General features: G+C 42.1%; 3 protein-coding genes across 4 annotated transcripts; 1 reads left to right on the top strand and 2 right to left on the bottom strand.

Moving 5' to 3' along the window:
* Nucleotides 1–2,457: 2,457 nt before the first annotated feature.
* Nucleotides 2,458–7,324, bottom strand: LOC115750440. 2 transcript variants are annotated; one of them, XM_048276457.1, is made up of 4 exons: nt 5,256–7,324; nt 5,071–5,161; nt 2,896–3,032; nt 2,458–2,692 (listed from the first exon to the last, which is right to left on the bottom strand). In XM_048276457.1, exons 1-4 carry the CDS (start codon nt 7,191–7,193, stop codon nt 2,585–2,587), a joined length of 2,274 nt encoding a protein of 757 aa, XP_048132414.1. In that variant the 5' UTR covers nt 7,194–7,324; the 3' UTR covers nt 2,458–2,584. The 2 variants fall into 2 exon arrangements, with proteins under 2 accessions (XP_048132414.1, XP_030543664.1); XM_030687804.2 differs by having other exon boundaries at nt 2,458–3,032; nt 5,256–7,323.
* Nucleotides 7,325–8,514: 1,190 nt separating this feature from the next.
* Nucleotides 8,515–10,776, top strand: LOC115750441 (H/ACA ribonucleoprotein complex subunit 4). Its single transcript, XM_030687805.2, has one exon. It carries the CDS (start codon nt 8,668–8,670, stop codon nt 10,477–10,479), a length of 1,812 nt encoding a protein of 603 aa, XP_030543665.1. The 5' UTR covers nt 8,515–8,667; the 3' UTR covers nt 10,480–10,776.
* A 617-nt stretch (nt 10,777–11,393) lies between these two features.
* LOC115750349 (clathrin light chain 1-like) lies at nt 11,394–16,577 on the bottom strand. Its single transcript, XM_030687637.2, has 3 exons — nt 16,098–16,577; nt 12,284–12,437; nt 11,394–12,193 (listed from the first exon to the last, which is right to left on the bottom strand). The coding sequence occupies exons 1-3, from the start codon at nt 16,454–16,456 to the stop codon at nt 11,726–11,728; spliced, it is 981 nt and encodes a 326-aa protein (XP_030543497.1). The 5' UTR covers nt 16,457–16,577; the 3' UTR covers nt 11,394–11,725.
* Between the last annotated feature and the right edge of the window lie 1,194 nt (nt 16,578–17,771).

The raw sequence follows: 17,771 nt of genomic DNA, 5'->3' as shown, positions 1-17,771 counted from the left end.
AAAAATTTATAGATCATTTGTGTCATTTTGATAAATAAAAAAAACGAAAAAGAGTAAAGAGAAGACATGGAGGTTGGAGGGGATGAGGTAGAAAGAGAGAGAGAGAACCCGTGACGCTCTTATCCGCTTTCCTACGTTGTTTTCATCCACCTGCCACCTTTCCATTTTATCTTTGTCTTTATAATTCCTTTGTTAAACTCTTTGGTGGCTTTCCCTCGACGCACCAACTCAATGATCGTTACCGTTTAACTCTTTTCTTTATTAGTGGAAGGTCAAAAGTGACCGGCTCAGACATGTTTGTGTGGAATTGATGTCTGTCGTCTGTTTTCTTTTTTTTTCATTTTTTTTTTGTGGTCCATAATGTATCAGCACAAAGTTATGTAGGTATTGCTCCCATAAATGTCTTGTAAACTTGGTACTTTTGAAATGGTAGCTTCATGTCAATATGTCCGTCTCAGCGTCGCGCGGTATAAATGTTTTTGTTCTTTCTCGTTAGTTACGAGAGAAAATATATTGGAAGGTGTCCTTGATTAAATGGCTTTTAAGGTGCAATTGTTTCGCAAACTAAAATTATTTGGATCTAGATATTTTCGTAGACAATAAAAATATTTTTGGTTCAGTCATTTTTATAAGCAATACAAACTAATTTATGTACTTTTTTATCCTTAAACCAGAATATTTGAATTCTAATTTTTTTTTTCTGTAGGAAACTAATATCTCAAATGTTTTTCATCTCACCAATATTCTAAACTCGTATCAACGACCCAAAAGCATTTTTCCGCTAAACTTCCATCCACGATGACCGTTAAGAATCGAATGTGGTATTGTCCACCGTTGTTGTTATGTCGGATTTTCAATGACCATTATAGACGGAACTGTGACAAAACGTATTTTTGAGTCATGGTATGTTTTTGGCATATTAATGAGACTGAAAAAATAAAAAATAAAAAAATTTTACTTGGCTTCATCATACATGAACTCCTAAGGTCCTCCAGACCAGACTTCATTTAAGTGGAGGAAGCATGTGGCCTGCTTTACGTAAGAAGACATCAACCTGACCAGTACAAAGCAATACACAGTTAATCAAAATCAAGCAATTGGTCCAGCCACGTCAGCAACATAAATGAACGATGATTGAGAAGAGGAGGATCTTCAGCGGGTGTCCCAAGCAGAAATTAATAAAGAATGTCATTTGGTTAGGCTGATAGAGAAATGTTGACAGGTATATCGTCCACCTCAACAGGATATTATTTTGTTTCTATGTAACTTATCATTCGACCCAACTACTAAATTAATGTATGTGCCAAAAAAAAAATTTTAAGGTGATAGAAATATAGGATGGTGACTCTCTCATCATGTTTACAAGTAAGGAACTTGAATCATTTATCAAGACCTAACACCTTTCTCACTTTAAATATTCTTTGCAATAAACACATTTATGTACATACATAAATTATATAGATGTCGATATTTCGATACTTGCGAAATTGAGTAGACATATTGCATTTTAACATCCAACCTTCGATCCATCCATACACACTCTGATCTTCTACGCTTTTTTCCACAATCACTCGAAACACACTCGCCCACCCTCGCAATGCTATCAAATAATATGTTGTAAATAGTACCCAAAGGAGTAATCTTGTGATCCTCTCTTTCTTGGTCCAGAGGCCTCAATGCAGCTAATGATGTCGGTTCGATTTTAAAAAAAAAAATTATACTTTTTTTTTTAAGACTTTACTCTTTTGGGGCGCAGAGAAGCTACCAAAAAGTACATCTTACAGATTAATAAATCAGCACCTAGAGCCAACAACGTTCATTTGGGAGACTCATTGAGCGCATCTAAAGAATGCACAGGAAAACCTCTATTTGTAGATTTAAGTACTACCACCTCCACACGACCGCCCATGTTGCCGACCACCGCCCCAGCTCTTGACTCCCACCTTTCCACCATCACACAACCATCACCAGCACTTCCACCACCACCACCACGATTTTGACTCCGCCCATCTGTTTTCAACTCGATAAGAGCTATCCGTCGCCACTGGTATTGGAAGTTCCCCACCACAAACTATCATTGTGAACTGACAGGAAAGCGGATTTCATCCACCATGTGAGACTAAATAGTTTGGAGAAATATGCACCTTAGGCTTTCATCAGCAGAAGGAGATTCACAGGTCGCATGAGCAAAGTTAAGAAAACAGAACCCTGATCCTTAACAAGACCAGCACAAGAAGTTGCAAAATACTGGTTTTGGCTCAAGTGCATCAGAAATGAGGCAGACATGTAATTCAGTGCAATGTGAATTTCATCTTAAATGTAATGTACAATAACCACATCACAAAGACATCAGGCATTTTCAATATCTATCATGGATTCATGGGACTACAGTTGAAAAACGAGCCGCACAAATCCCAAAACCAGAAGTATTCTGGTTAACAGGAGGCGTGGGCAATGTGCTTGCTAAATGAACAAATAGAAGAGCCATGAAAGAATGGAGTTGAAACTTCAAGATTCAACTGACTCCTGCCACACACTTAAGAGTAACCCCAAGTCAGCAATGGATTTTAATACATGTATAATCTTACTGACACCAAGTCGGTCGAGCACAAAACAGAAACAGTGTCATCTTATTGTGATTATTTGGCTTCGCTTCAATTGCCCTCCTCCTTATTTCCCCATTTATTAACCACTTACACAGATACGCGATGCTTGAAAGAGTGCCCCGCCTAAAGCACGGTTATCGGATAATTATTGGAGAGACAAAATTCTAGGCCCAATGCATAGAGCTTACAGAAGGGAAAACATAATGATTCCTGAGAGTTTCGGCAGTAAATGCTACTACGAGTGCTTATAGTCCAGCTCAAGCATGCATGCGGATAAGGCCTCCCTTACACGAGAATTGTCAGAGTCCATATTGAGTGCATCTTCATATAGTCTCTTTGCCTGCTCAAGCAACTTCACTTTCTCCCTGCTGTTTCTCAGCCGTAAGCGAGATCTTTGTTGCAATATCACACCCCATCTGAACAAAGCTGCAAGTGCAAAAAGGACATCAGCATTTATACAGTGTGCAACACTGCCAAGACTTTGCCATTATCCACCCAATTTTTATACTCACGCTCTACTCAAAAGAAGAAAACCTCAATGTGCCACATCTCAAGCTGGTTAAACCTTAAGCATTCCCCATAAACAACAAGAAAAACTCTGTTCTTTTCCCCCCTATTATTTCCAAATCCTTTTCTTTCCATATTCACATTCCAGGTAAAACCTAATACACCATATTAGCAATCCACTAGATAACATTACTGATCATCAGAGTTATTATAAACTATGCATGACTTGTTTACAATTGGCTAGATACATAGACATGTCTTTAAATGACTAAGAGAAATTTCTTGGTACATAAAAATCCTTCCAAAAAGATCAGCGCACTGTTAGCGACCACTATCTTTTTTTCTATATTCGTGTTTAAATTCCCAATTCTAGACTTAGAGCATGCACCACTTCAAACGCAAGTACATCGAATGCCATCAATATCTACTGGAGGAGCAGCAATAAATGGAGGTGATAAATAGTGTTTTGGGAAAGTAATTCTTAGCATCCTACATGGTGGGGGGAATGGCTTTGGTTGTTGTTCTGGCATCTTCTACAGCTTACTTTAAAAGACTCGGCGGCTCGTGGAAACAGCCTCTTGCAAGCTGCCCTTTATTTATATGGTTCCAATTGATCAATATTTAAACAAGACGTGTACCACAGGTAAGAAACGAAACTAATGTATGAGCCAGGTCAGCCTGAATGCTATAGAAGTGATGCCGGGGATTGACAACCAACGCCCCCCTTCTCCTTCTCTCCCAAATAACTTCTTACAGATACAACACAAAATCTCCAAAGTAGTCTGAAAAGTTTCGTCCCCGCAAGTCTGCACAACTCAAATTATGAAAAAAACTTAACGAAAATTCAGGCCACAATAGAACTTCAACTGCCATACATGGGACCCATTATGGATGAGTTTAGAATCAAATCAAGGCCTGCCAATGCAAAGGGCAGATCATGCAATCGACCTTGACTCGCATGTTTCCTTTCCACTCTCTCAATTTTCACTTTTTCACCTCAAAAAAATACTCGAGTGTCAAATATCTAGATAGCATTCTTTTATAATCTCCATCTCTCTCCCCACTTTCCGTCCCCTTTAATATGTAGAAAGCACTCTCACATACATCTTAAAATAACATGCAAGAGTTTGACAACTTTTGGATTGGTGAATTTACATCAGAACAACAACGATAGAGATGTCGATACTCGTGCATTGGCCAGTTTGGACACTGAATACCATGGAAGCACTCTTATACATACTAAATTAAATTGCCGTAAGAAACAATAGTAGTTGAAAATATAATTAAACTGCCTGGAATTTAATAATGTAAAGATATTTCACACAACAAATAAAACAATGCTAGATATTTCACACAACAAATAATACAATGCTTTGATTTTACGAAAGTTATCAGAGACTTCATAGTTATTTGTAAATTGTTATGAAAGCTTCATGCGCATTCTTCACTGTTTTGATCCTTGTCGTTATATAGATACATATACTTTAAACAGAGAACACTTTTGCCCCAAGAAAGTGTGGTTATTCTAACAATTGAAGATATTGTTTGTAAAAGATGCTAGAAACGTGCACCACATGAGAATCTGCTAGGAAATGATCCTAACCAGAATAATATCTCAATTGAAGAACACGTTTGCTGTTTGCACAGGTGATTAAATTTCATGAGATTCAATCTGCAGGCTTCCTTTCAAGTACATATCATCTTCAGTAATTATTCAGCGTGTTATCAGCTTCTCCCTATTTCCAACAATTTATAGTGCATTGAGCTTTATAAGGAACATATCAATAGTGCAAATATCTATGTCTATTCTCTTCCATCTATTTACCATCTCAGCATTTGGTTTGGGCGAGTGTGGGTTGGGGGTACTGCAAAAGCAATGTTGTACCCCATAATCACCATGAATGGTGAGACACCAGACTTCAAGGAACAAAGAAGGAAAGAAGGGATAGGAATTTACCATCTGGAGCATATACATTTCCTTTAGACATCATTGCATCAAATTTATCTATTGCAGCCATAAACACTTTGTCTGCGTCAAAAGCTGCTTCCTGAAATTCATAGAGGCTTCTAGCACTTTAATGCATAGGAGAAACTAACTATAGGGACATAAAACAATAGAGTATGTACACAGATAATACTTACTGGTCCTATGTCTGCAATTAACTGTGCACGGAAGGATAAAGCAAGACCCCAGTTGTACAAGGCTCTAACATCATTCCCATCAATTGACAATACAAGCCTATACTTTCTGCCAGCTTCTACTAGAAGTTCCTCACACTCCTCACACACCTGAACAAGCACAGAAGCAACTTTATCTTTGCTGGAATGGTGGCCACCACTGTCTCCAATTCTAACTCGTCTCTCAAAGTATGACTCACTGCTTGTTAATAAAGTTCTCAGATCACGACTAATTCTCAATTTAAGTTCTCCATGGAGTAGATAGGTGTTGCCCAACTGACCCACGGCCAACAAGCTCATCGGTTTCATGGCTATCGCTCTAGAGAGCAATTCCGCAGACTCATATAGGATGGCCTCTGCATGCTCTTCATCATGTCGTCGCCTCACCAACTCCTTGGCTTGCTTTAGACGGTTATTTGCTTCTGTTAGATACCTATCAAACTCCATGTCATCTAAAATATTTGGAGAGGATATCGAACTAACATCTCCCTCAAGTTCAGACCGGTGATCAACAAACAAAAGATCTTCTTGGGAATTCATATTTTCCTTTCTCACTTGAGATTGGTAAGTTTCCACCTTCCTCCTTTCGCTGCTTCGGCGAGATGCATAATACCTCTCAGATTCCTGAAGCAACTGGTCTTCCACAAAGGAAGCCTCAGTTTCCGCATGTTTTGTCTTCATGTCAAAATCCACAAAATCGAGCTGGTTCTCATGGGGTTTGTGTGTTTGAGATTCATAACTGTGCCTTCCCTTCGAGTACACATATTGACTATTTGAGGAATGAAATCTGTCTGTGTGGTAATTTAACCTCCTCATGTTGTTGATATAATTTCTGGCACTCTCACCCTCTTCATCCAAACTCATACTTCCATTTTCCATAACCTCTCTTGTTCTTCTTCCACCATGATAAAATTTTGGCCTATTTACCACATCTTGGTATGAACCGGAACTTTTATTACCAGAATTAACTTCAGATGCCATTTTTGGAGCACCTTCAATAGCATAATCCTTCGCCACACTCCCCAAGTTCTCTTCTTTAATACTATCTTTCACTTTGTTAGGCTTTAGACCACCCAAACTGTCCCTGAATAGGCCCCCCATGGATTCCAACAATGGAAACCCGAATTCCCCATGGTCTTTCCTTTTCTTGTTTGACTTCTCATTCTCAGTTAACGAGTCGCTGGAGTTCCCAACATTAGCTAGAGAGCCACGAAAGTAATCTCTAACATTCGAAGCCGAAGAACTGATTGTCTCAAGTTCTCGAACGTAACTTTCCAAATCATCTAATCCAACTCTCTTACGCTCCATAGAATTCTTAACACCACTCGTTAAATGGTTAACTCTAACATCTAATTCATCCAAAAAATCCACGAATTTCCGCCACTTCTCGCCGTAAACCTTAACCACGTCCTCTTTCAATCGCCTCTTACTCCCACCCGCCTCAGCGACAATTCCGCCACGAACCAAACCAAGCGAGAACCCGACCACAAAAACCGAGACGCAAGCGGGGAATATGACTAGAGAAGAAACCCTTACTCTAGAAATGGCCAGCGCACAGACAAGCCCCAAGGCGAACATAAACACGTGCCTCTGATCATCGAGTCCTACAGAGACCAAGAATTTCCGCAACTGGGTGGACTCACCGGGGCGGACGGAGTCGTCGATGGGCCCGAAGTCTTCCCACCCGCCATAGCTCGCCGACCCGGAAGCAGCTGAGGTTCTGGTCGAGAGCAACGCCATGAGGGTCGCATTGCGAAGCCATTTTGGATCAGGAGTGTGGATGAACCTGCGGTTTCTCCGATGAGGATTGGATAGAGAACGGACGAGTGATGATGATGATGAGAAATGGGGAACCAGCAGATGATTGAGTTGGGTTGGGTTCGGAGAAATTAGGGTTCTCATCGGGTGTCAGTGGAGACGATGGTAGAGGGACAGCAGTTACTCGCTAACAGCAGAACCAACCGCCATGCGCGGCGGACTTGATCCCGTTTTGCTCCGGTTTGGGCGGAGGGATTGTGGGCGGAAAGATTGAGAGGGAAAAGAACCGGAAAGAACGGTAAAAAGAGAAAAATTAAATTAAAATTATTAAGGGGAAATTATAAGAATTATTAGGGGGGAAATTATATGCTCCTTTATTTTGCAGTTTTATGGGATATTAAATTATTAAGAATATGGTTTAAATCAATTAACAAGGGCGGGGAGCGATTACCGGACCATGAAGATCCGAACAACGAGCGGCTCCCGATAAACTTTAGATTGGCGAAAGAAGCACGAATAAATCGAATTCCTCGTGAATATGGAGAGAGCGTTCATGGATTATAGAAGAGAAACTGGAATTAATGTAAACTTTTAACATTAAAACCGAGAACACTATCGTAATTGATGATCTCTTAGAAAACCGTCCACGTGTACGACAAATGACAAAACCGTAAGACTTGGTATAAGACGGATCAAAGCGAACAATACCTAAAGTGAATTAATTCATGAATGTTACAATATGATATCGTAGTAGGACTTCTCTTAGTATATGTGTAATCCAGGGACGAATCGCCTAGAAGTTGGTGGGCTCGTAACGACATTCGTCGAATGAGGACAGTGAGTGATTGCCAAGACATGAGAGTTTGACAAGAAGGGCCTCTTGATAGGTTTCTAAGATTGCGAAATAAGTAGGAAAAAATGAATTGTGAACCGAACAAGGGGAGGGCATTCATGGATTATATATATGTAAAACTAGAATAAGCTTACAAAAGACGTATTTTGCAAGAACGGCAATGTTTAGCATTAGAATTATAATGTTTAGCATGCTCAAGTGAGAGCACTATCGAGATGGGCGAGCTTCTCAAAAAGAGTCTACCCGCATGTCAAAGGACAAAACCGTGAGGTTCAATACGAGACGGACCAATGCAAACAATACTTCAAGTGAATTAATCTAGGAGTATTGCACAAAAAAAAAAAAGTCCGACCCGAATTAATCTAGCACTGTCATTGGCGTATCTGGAGCATTGACCACGTGTCGGTCGCCGATACGGAGATCTCCGAAGAGTGTCGGTGCTTCCTAAGTCTTACCTAGAAAAGTCCGACCCGAATTTCGTTGACATTGAGCGATGATGATATGGGCTGGGCTTCTGAGAAGCCCATCCGATGTGGTTAAACCTCCCACCATTTTCTCTGGAGTCGTCGTCGTCGTCGTCATCTTCCTCCCCTAAAACCCTAAGGCCTCCATATAAAGCCTCCATTTCCCACGACCCGGAAACATCCTCCATCTTTCTTCACTTCACTCCACTCTTAAACCCTAACCAGAAACCACCCTCACCTCACCCTCACTCACTAGCCCTCCACTTCGCGACTCAGTCCGCAACCCGGCACCTGTTTCGCCATGTCCGAGCTCGAGATGTCCCGCTCCGAGAAGAAGAAGAAGAAGCACCGCTCCAAGGACGGCGAGCCCGAGAACCGCTACTCGGCGGCGACCCACAAGGACGCCGACGACGCCGCCACCGATGACTACATGATCAAGCCCCAGTCTTTCACGCCCTCCATCGACACCTCGCAGTGGCCGATCCTGCTCAAGAACTACGACCGACTCAACGTCCGGACGGGGCACTACACCCCGCTCCCCTCCGGCTTCTCCCCTCTCAAGCGGCCCCTCGCCGAGTACATCAGGTACGGCATCCTCAATCTTGATAAGCCCGCGAACCCCTCGTCGCACGAGGTCGTCGCGTGGATCAAGCGCATCCTCCGGGTCGAGAAGACGGGCCACAGCGGCACCCTCGACCCGAAGGTCACGGGGAACCTGATCGTTTGCATCGACCGGGCCACCCGGCTCGTGAAGTCCCAGCAGGGCGCGGGGAAGGAGTACGTGTGCGTCGCGAGGCTGCACTCGAAGGTCCCGGAGGTCGCGAAGGTGGCCCGGGCGCTCGAGACTCTCACTGGGGCGGTCTTCCAGAGGCCGCCCTTGATTTCTGCCGTGAAGAGGCAGCTTAGGATTAGGACCATTTACGAGAGTAAGCTATTGGAGTACGACGTCGACCGGCATTTGGTCGTTTTCTGGATATCCTGCGAGGCAGGCACTTATGTGAGGACGATGTGCGTGCATTTGGGGCTTATTTTGGGTGTTGGAGGGCATATGCAGGAGCTGAGGAGGGTTCGGTCGGGGATTCTCGGTGAGAAGGATAACATGGTGACGATGCACGATGTGATGGATGGTCAGTGGTTGTATGATAATTATAGGGATGAGAGCTATTTGAGGAGGGTGATTATGCCACTTGAGGTTCTGCTGACGAGTTACAAGAGGTTGGTGGTGAAAGATTCAGCAGTGAATGCCATCTGTTATGGTGCGAAGCTGATGATTCCGGGGTTGCTGAGGTTTGAGAATGATGTCGAGGTTGGGGAGGAAGTCGTGTTGATGACTACCAAAGGGGAAGCTGTCGCATTGGGCATTGCTGAAATGACCACGGCCGTGATGGCAACTTGTGATCACGGTGTGGTGGCAAAGATTAAGAGGGTTGTTATGGATCGGGATACTTATCCGAGGAAGTGGGGGCTCGGCCCGAGGGCGTCTATGAAGAAGAAACTGATGGCTGAAGGGAAGTTGGATAAGCACGGAAAGGCGAATGAGAAGACCCCTCAAGAATGGCTTAGGAATGTGGTTCTCCCAACTGGTGGAGATTCTATGGTTGCCAGTCTTGCTGCTGCAGCTGAACCGGCAAAGCCAGAGAAGGAGATTTCTGTCGTTGGGGAGGGTTCCGTTCTCGAGAAGAAGGAGAAGAAAAGGAAAAGTAAGGATGAGGATGGTGAGGTGGATGATGGTAATGTTGCTCCTGCTAAAAAGGCCAAGGTGGAAGAAGCCGAGGAAGTCGAGAGGGAAGAGAAAGTGAAGATTAAGAAGGTGAAGGAAGATGCGGTGGAATTGGAAGTTGAAAAGAAAGAGAAGAAGAAGAAGAAGAAGAAGAAGGACAAAGAGAATGGTGATGTGTCTGCGGATGAGGAGACGGCTCGGAAAGAAAAGAAGGGGCACAAGGATAAGGCTGCCGAAGCTGTTTCTCCAGATACAGAGAAATCGGAGAAGAAGAAAAAGAAGAAACAGAACAAAGAAGCTGACGATGCTACCAGCAATGGTAGGGATGACGATGGGGATAAATCGGAGAAGAAGAAGAAGAAGAAAGAGAAGAAAAAAGACCGAGAAGAATGATCGTAACGGGTGGAATAACTCTTACGTCATTTAGTATCTGCTCATCGGGATCGATCTCATCCATGGACAAGCGGCGAACAGCTCCTGCAATTTCCTTATGTATTTCAATGAGAATTGAAACTGATCCTGCGGCTGAGCTCTGTTTTATTTGTAGGTTATCTTCTCTAGTTGTTCAACATGTCTCTCCTGGTTTCTACTTGCATTGTTTAATTGCTGTTGTTTATGCTTTTGTTTTGCTCTTCTTCGTCTTTTTGATCCAATACATGGCATTCGCTATTGCAAGGATATTTATCTGGATGTGGGCAATGTCAAGTATAAGGTTTTTGACATGGGAAGTCCTTCCCTATTTTTTGACTTTAAAAGATTAGTTTTGTCTCCGAGGGGGAAGTAGATGTTGGACAACGATAATGCTCCATTTGGATGCTCCCAGAAATGGTTCTCTCATTATTTGCCAAGTCTGATTGACTTTGCTTGTGACTAAACGGTGAAGGGTTGAGTCGAAGAGGCATCGGTGCAGCTCTCCCGGTTTGTCGGCATTGGCACTTGTTTCGACACCTTTTTAGGGGCATCCGATGCATCAAATAATGTAGTGGCTAGCGGTCGTGATTACGAGATCCTTCTATTCAAAGCTTTTGGGTACGATTTGGCACATGCTTCTATCTCCGACCAAGACTTCTGCCTCATAATTGACTTTATTCTATAGTTCAAATCAAGACTGAAAAAATGAAAAAAATGAAGAGGGCATGCGCAAGTAATGGCCGAGACCTTGAAAGGAGCTACCTTGGCCTTACCACTATAGCTTTGTGTTCTAAATGAAGATAGGATCGGCAACTTGATCCGAGCACAACGTAAGCCAAAACAAGAGCACGGATATAACATCATACGACAAAATGAAGACCCAAGGCACTCCCAACTAAGGGGGAATAGATTTCAGGATGACGATCTCGGGCAAAGAGGAGGAGAAACTACAAATATAGATTACACGGAGTAAAATTCGAACAATCCCTGGGGTACAGAACCGTGCATATCATGGTTTCTTCAGTTTTGAGTGTCTACACCTGAGCAACATATGACAACTAAGGCACCAACCAGTAAGAGAATACCCGAGACTCGATAAAAATGAATCACAACATGGCACAAAAAATATTCGATAGACAAAAATAAGTCAACCAAAAGATATTGCCAATGCACGAGAGCGATCGTAATGCACTTCATTGCTTCAGAGAAACAAAGAGTGAAAGCACACTCAAGCATTCGGTAGCTCGAGTTGCTCCTCAGAAGGGGCAGCTTCTTTTGGTGGGCTCGATGAGCCATTAACACCATCTTTAGCAGGGGATGGTGTTGCAGCCGCAGGAGGCCCATTAGCAGTTGGTGCGCCATCCTTCTCTTTCTCCTTCTCCTTCTCCTTCTCCTTCTCCTTCCCATCTTTTGTATTTTTCCCATCTTTTGCGTCCTTGGGAGGTGGTGGAGGTGGGATCATGTGAGGCGGTGGATTGTGCTTTAGTTTTACGAGTATTTGACGCATCCTAGAGAGTTCAGTCGGCTTTCCAGGCTTTGGACCCTGGATCACGGCGATCCCTGGCTTTTTCTCCTGTTCCTTCTTCCCTCGCCTCTTTTCAATATTTGGAACCTCGTGAGGGATGAGCTCTCCTATGGCCTTCCAGTACTGCTTATCTGCCTCTTTATGGAATTTCTCCTGATTAGCTAGGAATAACTGCAAGACATGCACAAGTCATTATTATTACCTGGCTCGGAACTAATCTAGTGAAATGGGTGGTCGATGGGACACTTTCGAGTTCCTTACCTTCTCCCTCTCCCTGTTGTTGGTCTTGTTGCTTTCAACATTCAGCTTTCTTTTCTCATAAAATTCTCGTATATAATCCTCAGCATCTAGGATGATCTGGACCCTCATATCCTTCTCCCGCTGCTCCTTCTCCGCCAGCAATATTGCATTTTGGCTGCAGAAGCAAATGGAAGCGCATAAACAATAAGTTAATCGCATAGCAGGTCATGCTGCATTTGTAAACATGCCAGAACGAGGCATCAGCAGTAGAGTAAAACCTTCTGATCTCTCGAATAAAACCTTCCAACCTTATCAACTAATTTGCAAAATATCACAGAATAAACCACTTGACATATTTCAAGGTTACGTCTAACCATGTAAATAATCTACTTGCACTATAATGAAACGACAGTTCCCTTCTACACTGTGCTAAAGCGAAAACCAGGTGCCATGCCACCGCTTTATTTGGACTCCAAACAAATCATTTTGGATACTTATATCAATGAAAAAGTGCAGAGACCTTCGGTAATTTATCTATTTTCAAAAAGTTGTCATCAAGCTGGCATTGTCTTTAGTCCTTTGTGGAAGATCAGAGGACATCACAGATCGACACAGGCAAACTAATACCAAACTACAGCTTTGGAAAACGTAAATGTAGACCAATCAGTATACACATCTATTAGTAACTACATACACATCTCTATAAAATATTAATACCATCACCACCACCACCTGTGTTTCAACAAAGCACCTAGGGTATTGATTAAATTCAATGTGCCACAGTTTCCAAGCTAACCCAACAATGCAAGCCAGTCAAGCTACTAGAGGACTACAAGGACTTGATTGCTTTTCTACCTCTGCTGTAATTGAAAAGTTTCCAGTTTTCAGTAGTTAGAACTGTTGTACCACACAAGCTCAAACTAGTAGATATTCTCTCAGTTCGCAACTGAAATAAACTCTATATAATCTTTTCTCATTGATACATTAGAATGAAATACAAATAATAACATGTTTGGCTTGTCGAACCATTCCTCAACGCTTCAATATGACACATATGGCATGTGCAATATCTTTCACATAGCATCATCAACATCAACATCACCTTTATCCCAAACTAGTTGGGGTCGGCGGTCGATGAACTCAAAAATAAATAAAATAAAAGCAAGACCGATTGAGGGAAAAAAAATTATACAAAAATAAAAATAAATAAATATATATAGTGCTTAATAACTATAGCAGAATTTGTATAACTAAAAAATTTTCCACACATCACATAATTCATCACATACAAGAACTAATACTCACTAAATATATGCATCTTTAATATAAACATCAAGCAGTCAAAATTTACACACTGTATGCATCATGTATCTAGATAGAGTGTAAGGCAGTCATACGAAATAATAAGATGTACCGGAAGTCTGTTACAATCAGAACATCCTACCACAGCTACCATCATAAAAAACCATATTGCGCATATTTGGGTTTTTGTGCAAAGCTTACTGATGATGCCAATGAACTATGAATCTACGGAGGTAATAATGGACCACTTAAATAAGTCAACTCATTTTCTAATGGTAAGAGAGGACCACTCTTTCAAGAAGTATGCAAGAGTATGTACACGAAATAATCCAATTACATGGGGCCACCCATGTCAGCAACTATTACACCAAGTCAAGATCCAACATTCAGTGTGAAGTTTCAGAGCAATCTTGAAACTACTTTAGGAACCAAACTCCAGTTTACAAAATAAGAATGGAAGACTAACTACTTGGACAAAACAAAAGAGCCATTTAAGAATAACTCAAGGAGCTAGAAATTAAATTGGGCTTTCACCTTAAAACTTCAAATAAACCCTTAGTTGATACACTTGGGCAAAGTTAAGCTACTTGTCACCTATTGAATTGAACGAACTTAATACTCAATCTTGAATCAACTCCCTTTGAACTCGAGTCCAGTGAGTATCTGATCGGAGCACTCTTAAACTTGAAAGTACTTTACTCCAAGTCTAATTAAACACTTAAGCTTTGATATTGATTTTACACAGGAATGATAAATATGAAAACGGAGATATAGATTTTAGACTAGTACAAGCTTCAGTTTGAGCTTAGCCTGAGCTTAACTGAATTTTGTGTCAAAATTTACTTATAATGACCAAGTCAACCATTGAGCTTGAGCATGGTATTTAATAGATTTGAGCTCAAGCTAAAAAATTAAGCCCAGTCAAGCTTGAGTTCTTGACCATAAAGCCAAGTTAAGTTCAACGGGAAAACAGTGTCAACTCTGCTAATTTACGCTAGTACTCTTCACAATTCTTAGCTTCTCATTCCCTCTCACTTTCTATGGATGAAGCTGCAGACTCTGGTCACAGTTATTGACCATCAAGCAAGTTAAGTTCAACTGCATTGATTTATATGGATCCTGTAGACAGTCAATTGGGGCATAGTTTGAAATGCATCTTCTTTACTATATCGTGGTCAGGAGCTAGAACAGAATCTATGTTTATTCTTTTATCTGCATACAATAGGAAAACTGGAGATTTCTCTAGAGATCAATTATGATTAATTGCTCAATTTGAATGGGGTCACTTGTGCTTGAGTGTGTAGATTATTCTTTTGAGCTCACCAAGAATGGGAAATCAACCCATGATTGAGTTTAAAATGAGAATTGGCATCTTCCTATGTCAACTAAATATAGCTTGATTGTTTCCCTAGAGAAGCCGGTTATCTTGGTAAGAGACAGTTGTGTCTTTTAGGTTCCTTTTTCCTATTCAGCACTTCATGCTAACAACTCTATGCTTTGCATCAGTGGGACTTATGCATATGCTGCCATGACAATAACCTGCAAAGATACGTAGTAGTAAAATTTCACCGTGAAACTATCGGTCATGGGCTGAGGTCACTCAAATACAGTGGACACTCTATGGTTTTTCATGAAGAGGCTTACTAATCATAATGAAGCAAAGTAAATGAAGTTCTTGATATCCACAGAAGAACGTTAGGATTTCTAGTCACCGGCAACAATTAAGATATGTCTAACTAGATTGAAGAAATATTGCAAAAGCAATTTACAGCTCATTGAGCTCGTCTGTAATGGAATTCTAAAGGAAATCATTCCCCATAACACAACAAAAGGATTTAGATAGAAGGTCGATCAGCATCATTCTACTATAATCTTTTCAGCTCTACACTAGCAAATCATTTTGCTAAATTACTGTTACAACAGAAATGAACAATAATGTGAGCCCCATCACCAGTGGTTATTGATTAATTGTTTCTAGATATGCTAGTCCCAGTTGAAAGGTAGCTTCCATTTCAGATCTAAATGTAGATCCAAGAACATCTAAACCTTCCAAAGTTCCCGGGTCAAATGCTAGATCAAGAATCATCTACTATGATTTTGAAAAAATTGCACAAGAGGACCTCTATCCGAAGCCTAAGTGCATAATTACCCTATCACTCGAGCCTAAATAGAACGTATGAGTTAAAATTAAAGTGTCCAACAAAAAAGTGAACTGAGAATCAGATCTTAACTAACTAGCAATTCAAACGAGCAACTGAGGCATTGATTACCAGATATCTAATGACAAAATAAAACAAACAAACTCAAGCATGATTTTCTGAATCAAGATCGGCACCAGGTCCACTTCAACTATCGCTCAAGCCGCAGCTCAGCAAGCCCATTTCACCATAATTTGTACGCAATAGGAATTCAAACCCGAGCAAACGAGCCTAGATCTAAGCATCAAACAGCACACTTAACTCCAGATCTAACCAAATCAAAGCACAAGACCAAACCGAATCCAATCCAAATCAACGGACTAAAAAGCCCTCACCGCCGCCACTCGCGCAGAGCAAACCCTTCCTCCTGCATCTCGCTCGGCGGAGGCAGAACCGGCCCGTCCGACGCGAAGACTCCGTCATCGCTCTCGAAGACGTTCCCGTTCCCGTTCCCGTTCCCGTTCCCGTTCTCCACGTGGACCGAGTCGTAGGGTGACTGCGTGTACCCGGAGCTCGGGTCCTCGAACCCGAAGATCTCCGGCGATCGGTCGACGGCGACCTCTCCGTCGGCGGAGGGGAAGCCGGAGTAGCTGCCGTAGGCGGAGAAGCTGCTGTCGTGGTCCTCGAACTGCGGGTTCGGGGCGGCGTGCGCCTCGTCGCCGTCGATGCCGAACGTGTCAAACGCAGTCGACATGGGGATTTCGATTGACTTGGATTCGAGATCGAGAGCGGATGTGAGATCGGAATGAGACCGCGCGACTGCCTTTTTTTGTGATCTCGCGCTTCTCCGCTTCCTTTTTATGTTCTCCTTCTTCTCTTTCGGTCAGCAAATTTTATTTTGATTTTTTCCTTTATTCTTTTTTTCAATCGGCGTGAAAACGCCGCCGTAGTGCAGTAGCCAGATCAGGGGTAATCACTTCCCGATCCGGTCTGGTTCTCTTCGAAAATCGAAAACCAGACCGGTGGTCCAGACTCCCATTTTCTGAAATTGGGGAACGGACTGGTCACTCGAAATCGGGAACCGGATTGGGGTCCGGTCTGGTTCTGGGTCGGTTCCAAGAAACCAATAACATGGGAAATTTTTAAAAAAGAGCTTGAAATTCTCTTGTTTTTTCAAACAAGAGCCCTAAGTGAATTTTGTTTCAAATAAGGACCTGAAAGTGAATAATATATTTCAAATAAGAGCCTGAAGTGGCCACAAAGTTTAAAAAAAAAAAAAAAGGGCTTGATCTAAAAGGCATTTTCGTCATTTCTCATTTTGATTGATTTATTTATTTTTTGTATATTTTCCCTTTTTTTTGGTTTTTAAAAATGAAAAAAAAAAGAGTAAAAACAACGACACCAAAAGGGGGAGGGGGGGGCGCCTCTCGCCTATAGCCGCCGGTGGGGTTGTCGGCGCCTACGCGAGGGCCGCCGACCTTGCCGACAAGAGGTGAGGGCCTCTGGCCCTCTCTCGGATCTAAGCAAGGGCCGATAACTGGAGCCGGAATTGAAGACCCCGCCCAGAACCGGGCGGGGGTCAACGGCCCTACACCTTGACTAAGGCGGGGGCCGGCGACCCCCTACCCAAATCCGGGAGATGGCCGGCCGACCCTCGTTGAGGAGCCGGCGACCCCGCCCGCCTTCGCTGTCCCCCCCTCCCGGCGATGGGACAACGGCTAAAGGCAGGAAGCTACCCTTCGACCTCTATAAACTTTTTTGTTTTTATAATTTTTTTGTTAAATTTTAAAGAAACAGAAAAAAGAAAATTTTAATAAAAAGAAAATATTAAATATAGAAAAAGACCGAAATGCCTTTAAAATTATGCCTTTTTTGAAATTTCATAGTTATTTCGAGCTTTTATTTGAAATAACGTTCACTTCGGATCTTTATTTGAATAAATGAGGGCACTTCGGACCCTTATTTGAAACAAGATTCACTTAGAGCCATTATTTGAGAAAATAAGAAGACTTGAGGCCTTTTTTTGAAATTTTCCCCAATAACATTTTTGAGTTTATATTCGAGTCTCA

This window comes from Rhodamnia argentea, chromosome 3, assembly GCF_020921035.1.
Source record: "Rhodamnia argentea isolate NSW1041297 chromosome 3, ASM2092103v1, whole genome shotgun sequence".
NCBI classification, from domain to species: Eukaryota; Viridiplantae; Streptophyta; class Magnoliopsida; order Myrtales; family Myrtaceae; genus Rhodamnia; species Rhodamnia argentea.
The sequence above is the reverse complement of the archived record's forward strand: the minus strand, read 5'-3'. Positions and strand labels throughout refer to the sequence as shown.

Coding starts and splice junctions, on each gene's coding strand:
- LOC115750440 (XM_048276457.1), bottom strand. CDS start 7,193: ATGAGAACCCTAATTTCTCCGAACCCAACCCAACTCAATCATCTGCTG. Junction 5,162..5,255: donor TAATTGCAGACATAGGACCA/GTAAGTATTATC, acceptor TATGAATTTCAG/GAAGCAGCTTTTGACGCAGA. Junction 3,033..5,070: donor AAATGTATATGCTCCAGATG/GTAAATTCCTAT, acceptor TTGCACTTGCAG/CTTTGTTCAGATGGGGTGTG.
- LOC115750441 (XM_030687805.2), top strand. CDS start 8,668: ATGTCCGAGCTCGAGATGTCCCGCTCCGAGAAGAAGAAGAAGAAGCAC.
- LOC115750349 (XM_030687637.2), bottom strand. CDS start 16,456: ATGTCGACTGCGTTTGACACGTTCGGCATCGACGGCGACGAGGCGCAC. Junction 12,438..16,097: donor GCTCTGCGCGAGTGGCGGCG/GTGAGGGCTTTT, acceptor TTGCTTCTGCAG/CCAAAATGCAATATTGCTGG. Junction 12,194..12,283: donor ACAACAGGGAGAGGGAGAAG/GTAAGGAACTCG, acceptor CATGTCTTGCAG/TTATTCCTAGCTAATCAGGA.